This window comes from Siniperca chuatsi, linkage group LG13, assembly GCF_020085105.1.
Source record: "Siniperca chuatsi isolate FFG_IHB_CAS linkage group LG13, ASM2008510v1, whole genome shotgun sequence".
Lineage (NCBI taxonomy): Eukaryota > Metazoa > Chordata > Actinopteri > Centrarchiformes > Sinipercidae > Siniperca > Siniperca chuatsi.
This window is the reverse complement of record NC_058054.1, coordinates 20,918,025-20,939,440: the sequence shown is the minus strand read 5'-3', so window position 1 is coordinate 20,939,440 and position 21,416 is coordinate 20,918,025. Positions and strand designations below refer to the sequence as shown.

Sequence of the window (21,416 nt, the reverse complement as noted above, 5' to 3'; positions counted from 1 at the left end):
TAGCTCAGCAGTCTGCCTGCGATTTAAACATCATTTTCAGCCGTGTACTGAACGCGCAGACACACCTGAACACCAGCAGGTGCTGCCGACTCATCATCATCATCATTAGATGCCTGTGGGCAGATTAATCAGATTTTCCTGTCAATCAAACACAGTTTGCTCCCACGGTTGTTGCAATCCCTCGTGACGAGGAGCACGAGACTATGCAGCGGTGTTCCTGGGGGCTTGATGAACACCCATGTGTTATCAGTGGTGTAAAGTTACTTAAGTACTGTGCTGAAGGCCTTGAATTTTTGTAGTATTTTGTAAGTATTTCCATTTGATGCTACTTTATATTTCTACTCCCTTACGTTTCAAATAGAAATGTCTTTTTACTCCATTACTTTTAAGTGACAGCTGTAGTTATTAGTTAGTTTGCTGATTAACTTTTTATATACAAAACACAAGATCATCTTATAAAATATAATGCCCTGTTACATATTAACCTATCCAGTATAGTATATCAAAGTAGTTCAAATAGGCTCCAGCTCCACGAGCTACAACATGAAAATGCTGTTTGGTGCTAACACATATGCATAAGAAATATTAATGGAATAATATAATAAAATAAGTTATAGTCATATAATCTATATTAACACTCACGGGAGTAATTTTCCTGCTTAATGAGTACTTCTACTCTAAGTGCATTTTGCTGATAATACTTCTGTACTTTTGCTTAACAAAAATTTTGAAAGCAGTATAGTTGTATTGCTATTTTTTACTTAAGTGAAGGATCTGAATACTTCTTCCACCTGTGTGTTATATGCATAGGCGTAGATTATCTTATCATAATGATGTATGAAAAATAAAACATGATAAAGTGGTTGGTTTTCTCGATTCAATGTTAGTGAATAATTATCACAAAATAATAGCACAACTAACTATCAAATGGTTGAAGATTTGTTGAGAAAGTGATAAATATCCATTTTACTAATACTGGAACAACAAATTGAAACGTTACAAATTCGGTGCTTTATTACAAAGTGAATGATTTTATGCTATTCAACTGCGCTAGTTGGGCTAGAGCATGTTGTGTTAGTATGTCTCTTCCCCTTAAAATGAATGCAAAACAGACCTTTAAAAGCCTATTTGCAAAAAAAAATTCTCCTGGGGGGGGGCATGTCCCCGGACCCCCCTACATGGGTGGAGATCTCAACCCAAAGTCAGCCTATTATCACCTAAAAAAATATAGCGAGACTTTGAGGATACATGTCCACACAGGATTTAGTGAAGCTAATTCATGCCTTCATCTCAAGTAGGTTAGACTGCTGTAATGGTCTTTTCTCAGGTCTCTGCTCTGGTCAGTCAGTTAAAGAAGTGACTTTAAGTTACTGCTGGTTGTCTATAAATCATGCCATGGCTCAGGAAATACATTTCTGACCTATATGAACCCCCCAGTTTTGAGGTAAGGTTTCTCTAATGAAAGTGGTGGAAATATGTGCCAATAATTCTGCAAATATAGGCCTCATTTTTAACAGAGGACATTTTGACATGTTACAGTAGGGAAAAACATAGGTGTAAATGATTAAATGAATGATGGCTGGATTCCATATGTAGCTGCTTCAGTTTCAGGGTCCTGGTATTGTGCATGCTGGCTCACTGTCACACTGGGACACTTGAATAGAATGGAGCCATCACTAATGTTATTCATAACACCAGTTATTTTCCTACTATGACAAATTGTCTGCTGTGAAAAAGGAAAATTCAGAATTTGCAAACTTTTGATTTGTTTCCTGTCCACATTTCTGACATTTCTCAGTGTAATTTCCTTTTCCATTAACACATAATTCCCTGTCTAAATGTTACATTTGTATATATCTGGGGGAAAAAAACTTTGAGAAATTATGATGCAATGTCAATGATTACTTTTTCACAAAGTGGTGCAATCTGACTGAATTTTACTAAAACCCAAAATAAGATGACTTCAGATTAATCAGAGCTAAACTCAGTGTGTCTCCCTCCTGTTGGGCTTCAGGTTCAGTGTAATATGGAGATGACACCAGAAGAAAGGCACAGTACTTGAAAGGGCATGAGTGATCACAGAGCTGGACCAGATGTTAGTGGACTGATGCTGCTGCTGTCCAGATGGAAATTATGTAGCCACCACAGCTGAATAAGTCCCTTTTAAAATAAATGTTACCTATTACGGCTTAAATGTCTCCTGCAGTAAAGACATTGTCATAATAGTAAAAGTAATATAAACTGAACTCCACAGGGGGCTGAAAGGTAATCCTGTTAACATCTAATACCACAATATTCTGATGTTGCTTTGCTGTTGTTCTTTGTAATTTTCAAAACAATTCCTCCTGATATGGAAAGATGCGTTTGTGTCTATGCTCGAGCGAGCTGGCCTGTCGTCACACATCCTCCAGCACCACACTCCACACAACTGCAATTTCAGTTTGTTATTCGCTGATGAGTTTTAATTTCCCTGAATGAAGGAGTACGGATAGTCCAAATAATAATTTGAGGCTTCATGGCAGGAAACACCCAGTTCTTTACTTTGAAAATGAGCACTGGGTGCGTGAGGAAATGTTATTCATGTGAGAAACCTCATGTGAGTCTTCAGTACCACTTTATCCAAAACTATAAAGCTGACTTCCTGAGTGTGCACAACCACATTTTGTAAAACAATGTGAGAATACACAGTGTTATAAAAGAGTTTCACAGAGGAAATGAAACTGTTGTTTTAAAGCCACATGCAGCGTTTAATAAGACAACAATATATCATGTATAGTTGTTTTGATCAGTAGGAGTGCTGATGATTTTAAAGCCCTGTTGATTTTTGCCTGTGACTCGGTTTAAATTACAACTGGAACAATTACAGATAACAAAAGTGAAATAGACATAGATTTGAAAACATTGACAAGACCAGAATACATAGTCTGTTTGCTGCTGTATGAGAAAGACAAAAGCCACACATGAACCAAAAATAAAAAGCAGTTTAATGTGGTACAGAGAGAATCGCTGAATATATTTTAGCCTAAAATGCAATCTACTGCATGTTGTGCAGCTACGCATGGAACTGAAGCTAAGTTTATACAAACATCTGGAAAGAAAAACAAAAATGGGTATTACGTTAGCAATGATGGAGTAACACTTGGGAGGAATCATGTAATGACTGATGGGCCACTTCGACCTGTTCTGTGATGGAGCTGGGACATCTTCAGAGCGATGGTTGCCAGGGGTGCCAGCATCACCTGTCCAAAACAAGGACGATATGGTTAGAGACTCAAGCACTTGGCTGCCATATGCCACTGATGCATTTTCTCATAAATATTTAACTATAAGCAGGCATATACTGTTTGTTACGACTGTATCTTCGAGATATTGTATTCCAGAGTGTTCAAATTAACATATTTTTCTTGAATATTTATGGTTGATATATAAAATATTTTAAAGTATAAACATTAAGTATAAAGTTAGGGCCTTATATGCGAGGTTATGCCTGTCCTGTTTCTCTCATCCACACAGCACTATCAACACCTCATATAGTGCAAAAGATTTGTGAAGTCTTGGCTACTTTGGCCAAATTAGTCCTGAAAATTTCAGAATTAGATATTTTACCTGTGTGTCTTCAAAGATTTGCTCCTTCTCGTAGCTGTCTATGTAGATTCGAACTGTCGCCCCATCACTACCTGTCCCAGTGAGTCTGTAGATGATTCGAGAACCATCAGAGAAGATTATCCGCAGACCCTGCAGTGAAAACAGCCCAGTACGGACCATGTGAAGCTTTTAGGCACAGCTGAGTTGCTCCAGTGCTGAAAGAGTCTAAATACTTAGTGACCACTGGATACATCCAGTATCTGTACACATAAAAACCTTACAGGAATACAGCTCAGTGATGTACCTGGTTCCTGGAGATGGTGCTGTCCACCGGGTCTGTGTACTCAAAGTTGTCTGCTTTTGCCACTTGGTAGATTTTGTCTTCCACTGCAAATCTCTGCTTCACGAAGGACTTGTCGGCGATCATTATCTCCAAATCCTCCATCATCTCACAGGCCGCATCTATGTCTACATTCTCATAGTCATATCTGGACAAAAAACAACAATAATAATAACAGAAGTGCTTTATTGATGTATGTTTAAATGTAGGTATATTATTTTAATGAAGGTGGTGAAAACAGTCCAACATTTTACTGTAAATGTAATAATTTTAGAGCATAAGTCAGCTGCAATACCCACCAAATGTAAATTTCTTTGCTAATGCAGTGTTTTTAAGACTATTTGTAACCACTGTCAGTAGAGAAAATATATGTATGACAACTAAATGGTTGTCAATATTTTTTATTTAGTACAACGGACAGATAGCATAAGCTTAACGTGTAATGGCCCATATAATAATAATAATAAAACTTTATTTATAGAGCACTTATCAAAACAAAGTACAAAGTGCTTCACAACAAGAGAAATATAATACCACAGTGAATGATGAAATATAAAGAAATAAAATACATAAAACACACAAAAGCAATAAAATAAACAGTCAGTTCAGGTAAAATCAGGATATGCTTTCAGATAAAAATATGTTTTGAGAAGAGACTTAAACAAAGACACTGACTCAGACAACCTAATTTCTTCAGGGAGGTTGTTCCAGAGCCTTGGGGCCCTGATAGAAAATGCTCTGTCCCCTTTAGTTTTCATCCTGGACTCAGGAACAGACAGAAGACCCCTGCCTGAAGATCTCAAACTACATGAAGGTTCATACGGGATTACAAAGTCTAAAATATAATCTGGAGCCAGGCCATGATGAGCCTCAAAAGTAATCAATAAGATCTTAAAATCAATCCTAAAACAAACAGGGGGCCATTGTAAAGAGGCTAAAACAGGTGTGATGTGATCAAACCTTTTGGTCATGGTTAAAAGCAGAGCAGCTGAGTTCTGTACAGTCTGCAGTCATTTAAAAGTTTTTTATTAAGACAAGTGAACAGGCTGGTACAATAATCAAGGCGTGAGGAGATAAAAGCATGCACAACAGTTTCTACATCACTAAGATTTAAAATAGATTGGATTTTTGCAATGTTTCTGAGGTGATAAAAACATGATTGGACAAGCTTAGTGATATGTTGCTCAAAACATAAATTGCTATCAAACAGGACACCAATATTTCTTGCAACAGGTTTAATATGTTGTGACAGATAACCAGTAGATGGCAGTATTTGTTTAGTGATGTGTTGGGGCCCAGTAACAAGGATTTCAGTTTTATTTGAGTTGAGCTGAAGAAAATTTATCGACATCCAAGTCAGACAGGCAGTCCTGTCTGTGTTCCACTAGATGTCAGTCATGTACTGCATGTATCTTCTTAACATGTCTCTGTATCATCAGCTCACCTATATCAGGTCCACCTACATCAGCTAAATAATTCACACTATTTCTGCTTAGAAATAATTCAACCACTGTTCCTTACATGTTCTTTTTAAACTTGTGCTGTTTTTGGTGGTTTTTGATGAATGATGGGGAACAAACCCTGAGTACAGACACACAAACACACAACACAGGTGTGTTCACATCTCACCTGGTGAAGTAGTTTCTTCCATATTTTAGCCAATGGTCCTTAAGAATATCCTCCACACTCTGCCTTCTAGTGGCCAGGATGGACAGCCATGCCAGCACGGCCCAAAGCCCATCCTTCTCACGAATATGGTCTCCACCTGAAAGAGGATATGTAATTAAGTTTATCATGCACAGAAAAAACAAAACAAAAGCATTAGAATTAAATTAGAGTCCCCCCACACACACACACAGACACACTTTTTCAATTGAAATGGAGCATTTTTTGATCAAATAACTTGCTGAAGCGATACAGTACCTGTACCAAAGCTTTCCTCTCCACACAAAGACAGTCTGCCTGCATCCATTAGGTTCCCAAAGAACGTCCAACCAGTGGGGGTTTCATATAACTCTATTTTTGTTGCCTTGGCTACTCTGCAGGGAATACATCACAAGTATTCTAAGAAAGCACAGTGAACCTTTGAAACAACAACAGAAGCGAAACATTGAAATAATATGATTGTTGTTATTATTAATGTGTACTTTAGCATGATTAAATACAATGATTAAATCTTATTTAAAGATCTATTTGCACCAAAAGTACTGTAAGTTTGACATGGCAACTTCAACTCGGAAAATCACTGGATCATTGGTTTGGCAGTGATGTGAAAGCCAGGCTGTATTTTTACCTGTCTAAGGCTGCACTTGTGGGCATGCTGCGGGCGAAGCCTCTCACCCCTGTATGCTGGAAGTATGGGATGCAGAAGATGTTGTCGGCGATCACAGCCACAGAGTCAGGTGGGGTGACGAAGAAGCCGTGCTTACCAAGGATCATGTTACGGTCCTAGAAGGCCGACAGACAGACAGAGTTTAGAAGGCAAGGCTTTGGTTCAGCCCCGGGATCCTTCCTGATGTGAATGCGAAATATACTTTGCAGACACTTTGAAGACATTTATTTTTATTTTATTTTATTGTTAGACAATAAAAGCCAAATAAAAGTACACGCACCCCATCACCATCAAATGCTGCACCAAAATCATACTGTCCGTCTCTCATGCTGTCAACCAGATCTGCAGCGTAGGTGAGGTTGGGATCTGGGTGTTGACCTCCAAAATCCTCCAATGGGACACAGTTGATGGCAGAATTGGCAGGGCAGCCCAGCTCCTCACAGAGTATTCTCCTCACATACAGTCCCACCACTGGGGCGCAGACAGAAATGAGTGGTATAAAGACAATGATGAACTGTTGAAGTCAAATATGGTGTTAAGTAGCACTATTGGCATTCTAAAGCATCAAAAAAAGTCAGCTTGGGTTGCTCTATTTAAAGCAACAGTTCAACATTCTGGGAAATACACGTAATCACTTTCTTGCCAAGAGTTAGATGAGTAGATTGATACCACTCTCACATCTGTACAATAAATATGAAGCCAGCAGCCGGTTAGCTTAGCTTAGCACAAAGATAGGAAACAGGGAAACAGCAAGCCTAGCTCTGCCCAAAGGCAACAAAATCTGACTTTCACCACCTCTAAAGCTCACTAAATAACACATTATATCACATTTGTTTAATCCGTACATGACTTCCTGTGAGGGAGTTTATGTTGTGGTGGTGGTGGTGTGGGTGTGTGAAAGGAGCGGCAAGGGGAATGTGGGGACTGTTTAACCAGTAGTTTCACTTTCAGTGTTTGGGGAGCTTTAGCAACCTAATCATTATGAATCACTCTAATGTCAGCAGTTCCTATAACCCCATGTCACCTCTTGGGGTCACTGGTATGTATGTAGTAAATGGTTTGGATTTGGATAGCATCATGATTGATTAGCACTTGTGTCAATGGAAGAACCAAAACATGATGCAATAGTCGGATGTTTTGGTGAGTGAGAGGCCAAACGGATTCTTGTGCCCTGACTGGTGGCTTGGCCTGGAACATGAGCAACATGAACATGTTGTTTTCTCTGAGAACCTTTGACTTAGTTAAAAAAAAAAACAGCACTCCAAGAATCTAAACACACTGCCCTGTGTGCAGTGGTGGAAGGCATCTAAATACTCAAATATTGCACTTAAGTACAGTTTTGAGGTACTTGTCCTTTACTTGTTTTCCCATTTTATGCTACTTCGCCCCACTACATTTCAGAGGGAAATATTGAACGTTTTACCCCACTAGATTTATAAGACGGCAATAGTTACTAGTTTCTTTTCAGATCACTAAATTACAGTTACTTACTTACACATGATAACATCAGTAATAACAATCCAATAATATAATGTATAATAACTCTCAGTGGCCAGTTTTCTGCATAACAGTACTTTTAATGATACTTAACTAATACTTTTACTTAAGTAACATTTTAAATACAGTACTTTTGTTCTTACCAAAGTATTTTTGCAGTGCTACTTTTACTTAAGTAAAAGATCTGAGTACCTTTTCCACCACTGCCCATGTGCCTGTGTTATAATGTTTATAACTTTATTAGATAGTTAAAAAAGGAGAGAAACCGAGGGAACAAAGAGAATTGACAGTTGACATGAATCAAAAGCCCAGGACATTTGCACTGATTATACTGTATACTCAAGGAGAGGTATACAGTAAGGACACCTCTGAAAAAGAGTGCTTAACGCTCTTCTAACCAACAGAATTAAAAAAGCAAAACAAAATTACCATGTTTTGACATGATAGTCATTTGTTTTCAGAGTAACAGAGAATATATTGATGCGATTACATGCTCTTGGTAAATATTCTCTCACCTCCATGCATGGCATCTAGTCTTATCTTGATGTGGTTTTCACCAGATAGAAGCTCCTTCAGAGCAGCAAAGTCGAAGATGTTCCTCAACAAGTTAGCGTAGGATTCCACAGAGTCCACAATTTCCACTGGACACAAGCACAAATGAGAAACAAAATTGTATTTTCAATCTAAAAATTCACATGCCATCATAAACATTATGACATAACAGCTTAGCTGGCTGGACAATTAATGATCACTGACAGATGGCAAAAATGTGTCATATGACTGATAAAGTAAATCATATTTTACAGTATTTTTCTTTATAAATAGCCATAAAATAACAGGGAAAGATTTCACTGCTCTAAGATCCATCCACCTATCCTTTTTTGTCTCATTGCCTCTATCTTCGCCTAGTTTGAAGTGATGGGTGACAGACTAATGCTGCACTTCACCTGTGAAGGGTTTGAACTTGTTCTCAAGATCAAACGTCTGTTTGCCCAGGGTTGTCAGATCCACTTGCAGTCCGGGGCAGATGGCAAACTCCTCAATGGTCCTGCTGATCTGAAAGATCTTGTTTGTGACAGCCTCCTTGGCTGGGCCTGGATGCAGTGGAAAGTCTCTGATATTACATGTCATATTTGTATGCAGTGGTGTACTATAGAACCACAGCTAAACACATTCAGTACACTGGTGATAATATTCAGGGTTGTTTGGGACATTTATGGTCAAACCATGCAGATCTTTTTGATGTGCTTGAACTTTGTCCCAGTTTTTCTGTCCAGACAAAGTCTCAAACTCAGTACTGTGTCTGTGCCACATATCTGAGGCCTTGTGCAGCCTTGTTAAATGTCTATTTGACTTCTCTTGTAACACTGTTTTTCACTTGGCTGATGCCCCTGCATGCTTCCTCCTCTCCAGTTACCATACCTCCATTTGCAGTACTGAACTTAATGCCAAAGTCTCCATCAGGTCCACCAGGGTTGTGGCTGGCTGTAAGGATGATGCCACCAATGGCTTTGTATTTCCTGATCACACAGGAGATGGCCGGTGTGGACATTATCCCGTGGTGTCCAATGATCAGACGACCCACCTGAGGAAATGTCACATAGGTGTGTGTGTGTGAGTTGGCTGGCATGAGTGTGTATCTTAACTTATCTGAGTGGGGGAGGGGAGGGAATGCCACTGAATATCAGGTTTGGTGTGTCGTGCTTCTTCAGTTACGGCACATCAACAGCAAGTTTTATTATGTGTAAGTGTATTTTAAATCCCTCTGAGCATACCAACTGACCGAGAAAGCACCAGGAGCTCAAAGCTTATGTAATTTAAACCAGAGGACCACAGAGAGCGCATTACTGGTGCTGGCAAGGGGGAAGAAAACAAAACAGGTTATAAACATTTCTATATGAGGACAGCAGAGTAGCCAAGAGCTGCAGTTAGAGCAGCAGCTAGCTGCCATAGTGGTTGTGTTACATTGTTCTGGTGTTGTATTGCATTATACTGTCTACTCTCACCGTCTCGCATTGCTTACAGAATCACTGATACTGGCCATTTATACTTGGCTATTCATATTTTAAGTTAATAAACTGCTGCCACTTGCTAAATGCAATTTTAACTGAATGTTACAATGGAAAGAAATTAGAGTTTCAACTGGATATTTAATGCAAAAAGGCAGCAGGTGTTAAATATGTATTATTTCACACAAAAAATAAAAGCTTTTTAAACATAAAAAGCGGTGTAAACGGTGCAGGTTTTTTTTGTATTTTACAATTATAGTATTAAGTTACTTACATTTTTATGTGGATTTTATTTTAAATGAAACAGGACATTCCATTGTCTTAAGGATATTATAAAACAGTTACAACCAAATGTTGCAAAATGTCTTTTTGAGTTTTATTGTCAAGTAAAATATTCATTTTAAATTCATAGAATTTGTAATGTTATTAAGGAAACAGCCATGCTAGCGGCTCTGTGAGGCTGCACTTAGGCAGAGCGGTGCTTTGAGCTAAATGCTAACGTCAGTCTGCTACCATTCTATTAATGACAGCACTAACATGCTGATGTTAGCATGTAACGTCTACCATGTTCACCATCTTAGTTTAACATTTGCTAATTAGCACTAAACAAAATGTACAGTTGAGGTTGATGGGAATGTCATTAGGTTTGTGGGCATTTAGTCATAAACCAAAGTATTGGACAAAATAAATTCTCAACTTGATGATGGCGCCAGGTGAAGAGTCTGGTTATTAGAATTCATCCTGAGGAGGACATGAATGTGTGTACCCAGTTTCATGGCAATCCATCCAATAGTTGTTGAGATATTTCAGTCTGGACCAAAGATGTAAACAACTTTTCCATGAGAATGAAAGTTCATTCTTGACCTTTAAAATACAGTAGTAGTTTGACAAAACAAACCCAACTCTTATGACATCATCCATAGCACCTCTAGGACCTCTACTACTTATGCTTTAGGAGAACTGTGTAATATGGGTGGACCTTGAGTTTGGGATTGCTTTGTCCGACTTTTCCATACCATTCATCACCAACAAAAGACTAACAAGAATGTATGTCCACCAAAAGTTCCTTGAAGATTATACCTTTAACTTGTTAATGTCTGATCTATAACCCATTATTTATTATCATTATTAAAATTTTCTTTGATTGATTATTTTTTTGCCCTCAAAAACAACCACATGTCAAAAGCTGCAACTGAATACTAATGAGACATAAGGCAGGTTCAACCAATGACAACAAAGGGATAATAGCAGGTGATGGGGACAGGCGACACTGGTATACATGCTCACACCCACCCACTCACACACGTACACAAACACACACTTACCAGCTTGCACACACAAACAAACACACACACACAGTGACACTGACCCCGTTGGCAGCTGCCATCTGCACAATGACCTCAATAGCTGTTTGGTTGAAGAAGCGACCGTCTCCCCCCACCACCACTGTTGATCCCTGGCGGTCACGTAGGTCAATGGAGGAGAAGATACTCTGGATGAAGTTGTGAAGGTAGTTCCTCCTGGACTGGAATACATAAACCTTTTTCCTCAGACCGCTGGTGCCGGGTCTTTGGTCAGGGTAGGGGGCTGTGGGGACAGTCAGCACTTGCAGAGGACTGTTGTCCATTGTTTTTAAATGAGAATCCAACGTAATGCAACAGCGAAGAGAGCCAGGGAACCTGTTGTTTAGAGGGAAATCCCCTGTCAGTTGACATGGGGAACAGCACACAGAGGCAGAATGGGAGGGTAAAATCTTGACTCCTCCTATTATTTCACTGGAAGCACAGGGTTACAGTGGTACTTCTGGAGCCCAAAATAACCTTTCAAACTAATGTGTGGTGCAGAGGCACGGGGAGTAACCGAAGACGCTCCTTCACACATGTGCAGGGAGATCACTGTCAAGGCTGCAGGCGCAGTCACAAAGAAGTGTGTGTGTGTGTGTGTTTGGGTGTGTCTGGGTGGAAGTACTGAGGTGTTATGGGAGCATTTTGTCCATCTGTGAACGGCTGCTGCTGTGCGATATGAGTAAAGATATGCAAAAAGGAGGATGACAGCTCTCGTCGAAGATGCACGTAGCGCTGTTTAAGCAGAGGATATTTACCCTTTCTTAAAGCTGAGTGTGTTAACAGAGAGTGAGAGGAGCAATTAGAGAGTCATTAGAAGCACATACTGGATATAGATTTGGTTTTAAGAAAGCATCTGTTTACAAAACAAACATAATTTGTCATATCTAATTATACATGCAGCACAATTAAATCAGAGGGGAAGGTATCTGCATGAGACAGAACAACACTGCCCTCTAGAGTTTATTAAGGGCTCGTAACAACACAGTACAAAAGAGTTTGACATCACAACCTCCCAGTGCAACATTTTGAAAGTTTTAGTATGTAGCAATAGCACGATCGTGCATTAGTCATTCATTTACAAGATTTCAAAACAAATTTGGTGTTTTTAGGATGTGTTACTCTGGGCCAAATCTCTGTTGACATAGAAAGACCATTCTGTGCCTGACCTAGGTCACAACCACAAGCAATGTACAGCCCGTCATAACAAACAGGCCATTATATGAGTTTGTCAGTTAGGGTTTGATCAGGGGGAAAAAAAGGTTTTCATTATATTTTCAGTTACAGATATCCACACCTAAATGAATACTAGCATCATATGAAGTCACCGTCATACTTTAATTTATTTAAATTGATAAAACATAGCAAATGTATCAAAAATAGAGTGTGTAAAGTAAAGATGAGTATTATCTATAGCAGTGGTTCCCAACCTTTTTTGCCTTTTGCCTCAAAATGAAGCTAGTCAGGATGCCTTGTCACTCATTAAAGATGTCAATGAGTTGTAGGCAGTTCCATCCTGTGTGACTGACTTTAATCTACTGGAACTTGATACTCGGAAGAAACGTCTTTCTCTCTGCCCAAGCCTTACTGTATTAAACCAAGGCTGCTCACACAAAGCGTTGCCAAAGTCTGTCATGAAGTGGCCACTGTTTAATGCAGTAATTTAACTGGAGAATGTTGGTACTGGATCACAGAAAGAGACCTGTCTCAGAGGAAGCTGAAGTGGAGGAGGTGGTGCTAAGGGAAGCTACAGGGTGGACAGAGATCTGAGTGAGCATGAGGGAGTAAGAAGCCTTTTGGCCCAGCCTCCATTGAATCCCTCTCCTACGCTCTGAGCGCCCCTTAGGTCTCATAGGGAAATATCTCCCATTCAGGTTGGCATCTCCGCACGCATTGAACCACCATCCACCTGGAAGATGGCAGAAATGACATGTTGTGCAGCTGATACTGGACGACAGGTATTCATTAATCCCCTTTGCATTACATGAGGATAAACATGTCTATTACATGCACATCTGCTTTACCTGTGTAGTTGTGGGCACAGTTGCAGTCCTGGTGGTTATCATTGTCTCTGTCCTTGGTGGAGAACATCATGCCTGTGTGGTTGCTCATGGGGTCCGGCAAATCTCCAGACAAATGCGTGAGGTGAATGGCGTAGTTGCTCTCTGGACCATTAAGGTGAAATCTGTATTCGATGAAGTGCCTGCCCTGTTTCCAGTCTTCCAGGTGGATGTGAAGGACAGAGTTGCCCTGAGCAGTTAGAGAGTGGATCTTCCTGAGACCCAGCCAAAACTCCCCTGTGAGAGAGACATTTTTGAGAGGTCAGAGCTGACATGATTTAACAAGCACCTTTGAGAAGTGATGCACATAAACTTACATGCAGAGGTGCAGGCGTCTTTTTACTTACAGAGGTTATAAAATTATAAATGTTATAATCATGATATAAGCCAAGTAATTTAGAATTTGGTAGTTGAGAATGAATTTTCCAACAATAGATGGGTAATTGCGCTTAGAGTCTCGAGAAGAGAATAGTGTCTCTCACCTTGAAAATCTCCAAACCCATTTTCATACTTCTCCCAGATTTGATCAAAATTCACTGAACCATCCATCCTTCGCTGGATGACAGTTGCTCCATGGTCTAAATAGAAAAAAACAGACAAAATTGATAACTTAATTTAAAGTTATAATCCTTAAGATTTAATAAGATTGTTTTTAATACTATTTATGATTGACATTTTTTTCAGCAAGACCTATTTCATTTATTTACAGTCTGTGATTACTTCTCTAGGCTAGTATTCATTGTTAGTGGCGGAGTCCGCCATTCCCCTGCAGGATTTAAATTGCCTTCGTAGTGAGGGATTCACAGCAAACAAGCCACGCATGTAATCCAGCATTACTGTTTGTAATTTTGTCTCATTGATATCAGCCTCACTTTTTATTGTTCACTCTCCCACAGCTGTCTCATCTGTAAAAAGTTACTACAAAGGCAAACCCAACATTTGCTACTACTGCTGCTTTACATTAAGGATTACAACTGTAAGTAAGATAGACAGTTGGACTTAACAAAGACTAAACAATAATTAAAATGTAATCCTTAATTAAAAAAAAAAAAACTGTTTTCCTGTGCTGTGGTAAAGTGAAATTTTTGTGAGACAGTACAGTACCTTTGCTCATGTCACAAAAGGCCATGAAGGGCTCCGTTCCATTGGGTCTGATGGCATAGACGCCACTGACTCGTTCTCCTCTGTTGAACAGCTCACTGCAGTCTGATGGCAGATCTATTTTAAAAATTACCACAAACCTCATGTCAAACTTGAAACTGCCCTGAATAAAGATTAGCTGCAAAGTGGTAATCTGGAGCAGAGAAGTACATATCAGAAGCATTGACAGGTAAAATGTGTGCAGGATCGTTGAAGTGCTGAAACTGTGAATGTACCAGTACCAGGCAGCTACCTGCTGTAACTGTATGGAACCGTATGAATGTGAAGCAGAAAATTGCTCGAAATTGTCTGGACACATTCTTAAATCATGAGCACTGACACAATAAGATTGAATTTATAACCTTTGTACATGCTGGTATGGCAAATAAAAGATACTCAACATTTCTTCATGTTTTATTATCCATCTTACTCATCATTTCGGTGATGCTGGTAGAGCTTGAGGCCAGATAAGGGGTGAGTGTTGGTGCTTCACTGTTGAGGATTTCTGGCATCTTCTCAATGGTCTCTTGGGTCAATGTGCTGGCTGTAAGCTGGGGGAAATAGTTAGGGAAACACTTTATCTTGCAGACATAATCCTTAGACTGACTCTGGAGAAATACTGTGGAATTTTTAGCAATTCCACACATAATAAACTTTGGGTTGTTATTTTGCAAAAGTAGAAATATTCCAAAAGTTTTTCAGATATTTTACAGTAACAATATGCATTTTTGAGCTCTCAAGACCAATGATATCACTGAGGCACTGACTGAGATTATTATCCTCCAAAGATTTAAAGTCTAAATGATATAGTACAGCACCGTGACTCCATTAAAATTTCTTTCTACCAGCACATTCAGTGCAATGCCATGATGATGACAGCTCATAACTCAAAAAGCAGGCACAATAATCTAAGGAAATTTCAGGAGAAATGCATAGTTTTACACAGCAACAAACTGCATTATTAATATTTTCTTTGGACCTTTTCCTTGAATTAATAAAAAAATGCAACACCCTCCCCCACAATATCTCAAAATAACATATTTTGGCAAACATAACAGTGACTATGCCACCCACTCTCTATTTTTGAATAAAGAGCTGCTTATTAAACGGCTATTACAGCCACTGAATGAGTGAATCGGGAACAGGCACCAGATATGTGGCTGCTAATGAACTTGAGCGCCACAATATTTTCCCTGAACCCCGGATTCCACTTCCAAAAAATATATGAATTAGATCAGATGATGCTATTGTCTGATATGTATGAAATCAATTGTCAAAACAATTACATGACGCTTAAGTTGCGTGGCCGGGCATGTTGGAGACATTTCTTCCAGACAGCTTCCAAAGAGGGCAGCATCAAATATCAAAATGAAAGTCATCTTTGTGATGATTTTTTTTTTTTTTTTTTTTTACAATAAATCTCACAAGAAAAGAATGAATCTGGGTGAGAAAGTTTGAAAAGACCGTCCCCCGCTCTCCCAAAAAAATTCAGCAGAAAGAAAAAGTACATAACCTCCTTTAACTCCCTCTCCGCCCCTAATCATTTCCCTACAGTCCCTAACATTTACCTTTTCCTCCAGAATCCTGATCTTAACCCTCTGGTGGTTGAGCTGGTCGCTCTGCTCCCTCACAGCCTTCAGCAGCTCTGTGATGCTCTGCTCCTGGCTGTGGATCAACTCCTGATCCGGGAAGAAAGTTGGAACTTTTAAAGAATGGTGTTTTAACTGTTAATATTATACATAATACTCTGAGTCTGTATTATAGCAGTCATACAGTGGGAGAACAAATGCAAAACAAAGTATAGTTAAGGATAAAAATACATGCTACTTCTTACTGAATAGTGTCATTAAGTATTAAAAAAGCATACCCTGGCACCTCGTTAAAAGCTTGTCTCCATCTATTTTTAACAAAGGACCATATGACATTTACAATCAAAGTATAAAACAAGTAATGGAGATTAGTGTTGGCTTCAGAAAGGACATTTATTTCTGTTCTAATTTCTTCCTGTGCAGAATAGGCATGAAAAGTTGCCATCCCACTCAGAGGGAGTTCATGTGTCAAGGTTTGAAGGTTTTAGGGTTTAGTGTTGCATGATCTAAGAACAGATGACTCACCCTAAGGCCATTGATCTCTGCCACTTGTTCGCTCGCCACCAGGCCGTGTGACAGACTGCTCAGCTTCTCCTCCAGGCCTTTCACCTTATTCTGCAGGCGACTCTTCTCCTGCAGGATGCTGTCCACTTTGGCGCCGATCTCAACAGACAGTCCCTTGATCTCTTCGTTGTTGGCCTTCAGTACCACGGTGGTCTTCTTCAGCTCCTCTTCCTCCTCTTTAATTTCACTGGCGAGCACCGACAGCTGGTAAAACGAGCGGTCAAAAATGTTGAGCTTCTGAAAGATGTCGTTTATCTGTCCCTTTGTCTTCTGCACAAACTCCCGCAGGCTCTGACCCAGCTGGAGGAGGCCGTTCGCCAGAAGACGCACATCATCCAGAGCAGCAAAGCGGGAACGGGTTTCAACCGGGGCATCGGGCTGGAGGACAGGCTGCTCCTCTTTGCCACAGAGGGTAGGGACACAGGCAGCAGCCAGGAGAAACAATAAGCGAATTAGTGTAATTCTCATGTTGTTGTCGCGTTGCTTCGCCAGCAGGGTGGCAATCCTCTCCCTCCACTGTGACCGGACGAAGACCTGCTGAGCGAGGATCCTGGGCTTTATACACTGTCTGGAACCAGTTCAATGATTAACCTGTTCATCGGATCGATATCTGCATGGATGATGTAGTTTCCTCCTGCTGAGTGGACTATTGAAAGTTGGTTAAATTCAGCTAAACTCATATTTCAGTGGTTAGTTTCGATATTGGAATCATCAGTTGGAATGTTTAGTCAACAATCAAACTTCATCAACGGAACTAGGAAACTGAAAAAATACTGTTTCCCTCTGAGCCAGGACAGTGTGACATAGTGTTTTCAACTGACCTGTAGTTACCTGTGCTGAGGCCATGGCTGGTCTCTGTTATTGTTGTGTGCCTGGTTTATTTTTGAACAGGAAGATGACTCAGTTTACATATAGAATCAATCTGAGAAATATGACTTACAAGTTCATGGTTTTGCAATATTTAGTTTCTTCCTTTTTTATCCAGTAGTTGCTAAGTATAGATGCATGTAATATCAGTTTCCACAAGACAAAAATGCAGCCTGAGTCAACATGTTGCCTCTAATTGATAAAAAGAGGCATTGCTTTACCTCCCTGCAGTTAAACACCATTCAATTCAGTAACCTGCAAGAAAGGTTGACCTGTCTTTCTGCAACACTACTCCTTTAACTTTCACTCTACACACACACACACACACACACAATGCAAGAAAACAAGTGGCTGAATTGTGGTGCACACTCCCTTGCAAGAGATGAAACATAACTGTCTATTTACATAAGGCGATGACCCGTGTTCTTCTCTGTTAAATGTTAACTACTCACATGAGAGAAAGAGCATGAGAGGGTTGCATATTTTCAGGAACAAAGAAGGGGCTACAAATGGATTATACTCAAAATATATATTTCCCACTGGTTTATTTTGTCCTAAAATTATACTAAATATCAATCTATCAGTCTTACTCTCACTATGACCCTGAATGCAAGTGATGCCATGTGAAGTCCAAACCCCGGTGTTGTAAAACTCTGTATGGTGATCTGATGCAGCTACAGAGAGTCTTCACAGCTCTCTTCATCTACCTCAGGGGCAAAATGAATGCACCTGAGGTGTTGTTTTCTGCCAACAGCCATCAGACTGTACAATGCTTCCTGCCTGAACGGCTCCTGCTGGAGGGTGCTGAAGCAAGTCCTCTGCAACATGTATTCAAACTGCTCTTGATTGCTTTGAGCACATTGTACACGTTGGACTGATCTGTAAGTCATTTGCTTCTAATATGGAAACATTTCTCTATGCAATTTTCCTCCTCCTTCCATTACAACGATATAATGACAGTGATATTTAGAACAGATGATAATGTACATGCATTTTTCTCTCTGTGTATCTCTCTAAACATTGGACTAAATATGATTTAGTTTAGTGAAATTTTCTTCTGCAGGTTTTTCTCAGCCTGAATAGACAAATGCAGCAACATGACCAGGTTTAGCTGTTATAGTAACTGTTACTGGCTTCTCAGTTTTTTTTCTTTTGGCTGCTGCTAAAAAATAGATAACATTAACATTATTTCATAATACTATTTATCTACTATACACACAGACTGTTTACTTGTTTTTTCAAACTGCCAAAGCCATATAGATTTTTGTGCAGCTTGCATATTTGTGGTCAATCCACATTTACTGCAGCCTTGCTCTTTCTGCTGTAGACGTTGGTAGGATTTCTCAACAAACAGCATTTTACATTTTCTTGGCTCGTTGTCAGTGAACTGGGAGAGACTGTCCAAAAATTGATTCCAAAAGGAGGACATATAATTGGAAAATATAAACCTTTTACGATTCACTTGTATTTTGAGCAATAAACTACAAATAACATACATTTGAATTTTGTTCCTCAAACTCAAAATTACATAAACCATCACCTTCATGAGTTAGATATAGTTTTTTTTTTTATTCAATTCAATTAAACTCACATGGACACTGATTTTGTTGACAGATTTGAGTGAGAAAAGGAATTACTTTCTGTCTTCAATTTGGTTGTTTTACATATTTCACAAATGTCTGCTCCAATTAGCTGAAATACTCTTAATGGTTAATTGTGAGTTTTTAAAATGATTTGTACATTTGTATATCCTACTTATTGTAGCCTCAGCCAAACTTTAGCAGTAATACTGAATTACCTATAGCCTACAACTGACAGCTATACATTCAAATGAATTCCAGCTGCTTTAATTAAGATTGTGCATGTTTTTAATTAAATTTCCTCAGCTGTCAAGTGTTTGGGGCCTTCTGGTCAAAAGGACGGTCTTGATTCATAGGTCACTGTTACATGACTACTTACACTGTTTCAGTTGGCCAATGCAGTTACAGCACAACCTGTAACTCCCCTGACCACAAGCCACAGTTACATAACAGACATCAAATGGGGGAAGATGTCGGCTGTGGCGGACCTTTAGGTGGAGTGAACTACTTTTGAACATTTCCATCTGCTTTGTGTCATTTCAGTTGTCCCCAAAAGGTCATTAAGCAGCTAGCAACAGCATATGGATATTGACTGATTAGAATTATTGGTAAGATTGGCAATTGTTGAGGATTATTTCGTTGACATAGAACTTCACTGAACACTTTGCAACCTCCAAAAACATCACGATTTTTGCTAAAAAAGAGGACCTGCCTCTTGGCAAGTGTTTAAATTACCTCCAGCTATGCTTTCCAGCAGAAGGCAGCTTCCACAAGTAATAACAGTCAAATGGGTGGAAAATGAATACCCTGCAGCCGACAAGCCTCGTGCCTTATGCGTTTTACTTTGTGGGCCCAAAACATCTATTTGTATAAGTTAATAATTAAAAGCTAATCTTTCAACTAATTTTTAAGTATATTACAAAGTAAATGTATACCCCACATTTCTCCTCTAATGTGATGCAACTCTAAATCTTTCTCTGAAACTGCCATTGAGAACATTTTTGTCTGTTGGCCACGTTCTCTGCAGTATGCGGTCAGCCCGTCAGCAGTCATTTGGTCCAATAAAGACTGTTTTTTCTCTCTCCCTCAAGTCAAACCACAATCCCTCTCGGAGTCAGTTGTCTGCTTGGGTAATGGAAAAGGAGTATTTCTTGCTAATTCTTGCTAATTCCTTTTCCATCCATGGTGGGGCACAAGGCGGTGGTTGCAGCTGAGTGAGTGGCTCTCCCACCTCGTCATGTCATACACTTTTCATCAACATTGTTTATTTTGCTTTCAAGTTGGGCTCAAGTTGGATGCTACCAGTACGAGAATGTGATAAACAGCTTATCACTGTAAGGTACATACTGTGGGCTATATGTGATGGAAAAACATTTTTCTTGCACCGAGGAGATAAACTGAGCCAGTTGTACCCAAACACAGACATGGACACGACAAAAAGACATGGAGAGAAAAGAAAAAGAGATGAACTGTAAACATAAAGTATAAAATAATCAGAAGGAAAGAAAGTGAATCAGAGAACAACAATCTACAGCCATGCTAACGGCTCTGTGAGGCTGTACTTGGGAGTGCTTTGAACCAAATGCTAATGTTAGCATGATAACATGCTCACTATGTCAATGTTAACATGCTGATGTTTAGCAGGTGTAATGATTACATGTTCACTATCTTAGTTTAGCGTGTTAGCATGCTAACATTTGCTAATTAGCACTAAACACAAAATACAGCTGAGACTGATGGGAATGTCATGTGTTGTAGGTATTTGGTCATAAATCAAAGTATTGGGCAAATGACCTGATTATGGCGCTAGATGAAAAGTTAAGGGATCACCAAAGTTATTACATTCATTACGTTACATTCATGCTGAGGGAGGCATGCATGTCTGAACCAAATAGTTGTTGAGACATTTCACTAAGAACCAAACATGTTAACCTCATGGTGGCGCTAGAGGAAAAGTCAGGTGATTACCAAAGTCAGTATGATTCATCCTCTTGGAACTATGAATGTCTGTTCAGAATTTTGTGTCAATTCATCTGGTAAATGTTTCACTGAATAAATGAAAACACTGACCTGCTGGTGGTGCTTGAGGAAACGTTGGGAGATCACCTGGGCCTGGAGGCTTTCTCCTCTGGGGATCATGAATGTCTCTACAAAATTTCACAGCAATCCATCTAATAGTTGTTCAGTCTGGATCAAAGTGGTGGACAGACCAACATTGCTACCCCTAGAACCATGCCGCTAGCATTGCTATAAAGTAAATGTTCACTTTTTCACAATAAATTTAGTGATAAAGGACAGGCAATCAGACCAGACAGTTGTTTCTTATTGTCCACTGCCCGTATAAAGAGCAGAGGAAAGGCTTTCCTGGCATGAAGGTAGCGCCCCAAAGGAAGATGCTGGGTATGGGCTGAAAGAGGATCCATGAAGAATGAGAGGTATGCACTGAGAGAATTAACCCCCATGGATGGCAAAAAGCCCTCTGCTCCCCCCTTGTTGACTTATAGAGGACA

The 21,416-nt window shown here is 39.6% G+C and overlaps 2 protein-coding genes across 2 annotated transcripts; both read right to left on the bottom strand.

The window, feature by feature from the left end:
* Window positions 1-2,961: 2,961 nt before the first annotated feature.
* LOC122887552 (phosphoglucomutase-1-like) lies at window positions 2,962-12,279 on the bottom strand. The gene is made up of 11 exons (XM_044220872.1): window positions 11,133-12,279; window positions 9,177-9,339; window positions 8,702-8,848; window positions 8,270-8,395; window positions 6,538-6,728; window positions 6,219-6,373; window positions 5,849-5,964; window positions 5,555-5,690; window positions 3,890-4,073; window positions 3,607-3,735; window positions 2,962-3,239 (listed from the first exon to the last, which is right to left on the bottom strand). Exons 1-11 carry the CDS (start codon window positions 11,388-11,390, stop codon window positions 3,150-3,152), a joined length of 1,695 nt encoding a protein of 564 aa, XP_044076807.1. The 5' UTR covers window positions 11,391-12,279; the 3' UTR covers window positions 2,962-3,149.
* Window positions 12,280-12,430: 151 nt separating this feature from the next.
* Window positions 12,431-17,007, bottom strand: LOC122887553 (angiopoietin-related protein 3-like). The gene is made up of 7 exons (XM_044220873.1): window positions 16,421-17,007; window positions 15,875-15,985; window positions 14,737-14,857; window positions 14,271-14,384; window positions 13,649-13,744; window positions 13,131-13,403; window positions 12,431-13,015 (listed from the first exon to the last, which is right to left on the bottom strand). Exons 1-7 carry the CDS (start codon window positions 16,925-16,927, stop codon window positions 12,795-12,797), a joined length of 1,443 nt encoding a protein of 480 aa, XP_044076808.1. The 5' UTR covers window positions 16,928-17,007; the 3' UTR covers window positions 12,431-12,794.
* Between the last annotated feature and the right edge of the window lie 4,409 nt (window positions 17,008-21,416).

What these genes read in the sequence shown, in the direction of transcription:
- LOC122887552 (XM_044220872.1), bottom strand. Translation starts at nt 11,390, where the DNA reads ATGGACAACAGTCCTCTGCAAGTGCTGACTGTCCCCACAGCCCCCTAC. An exon ending in ACAAGTGCAGCCTTAGACAG is followed by an intron (nt 5,965 to 6,218) that starts GTAAAAATACAG and finishes TATTCCCTGCAG; the next exon opens with AGTAGCCAAGGCAACAAAAA. An exon ending in GGAAGAAACTACTTCACCAG is followed by an intron (nt 4,074 to 5,554) that starts GTGAGATGTGAA and finishes TTTTTTGTCCAG; the next exon opens with ATATGACTATGAGAATGTAG.
- LOC122887553 (XM_044220873.1), bottom strand. Translation starts at nt 16,927, where the DNA reads ATGAGAATTACACTAATTCGCTTATTGTTTCTCCTGGCTGCTGCCTGT. An exon ending in CAGAGATCAATGGCCTTAGG is followed by an intron (nt 15,986 to 16,420) that starts GTGAGTCATCTG and finishes TTCCCGGATCAG; the next exon opens with GAGTTGATCCACAGCCAGGA. An exon ending in TGGGTTTGGAGATTTTCAAG is followed by an intron (nt 13,404 to 13,648) that starts GTGAGAGACACT and finishes TCTCTCTCACAG; the next exon opens with GGGAGTTTTGGCTGGGTCTC.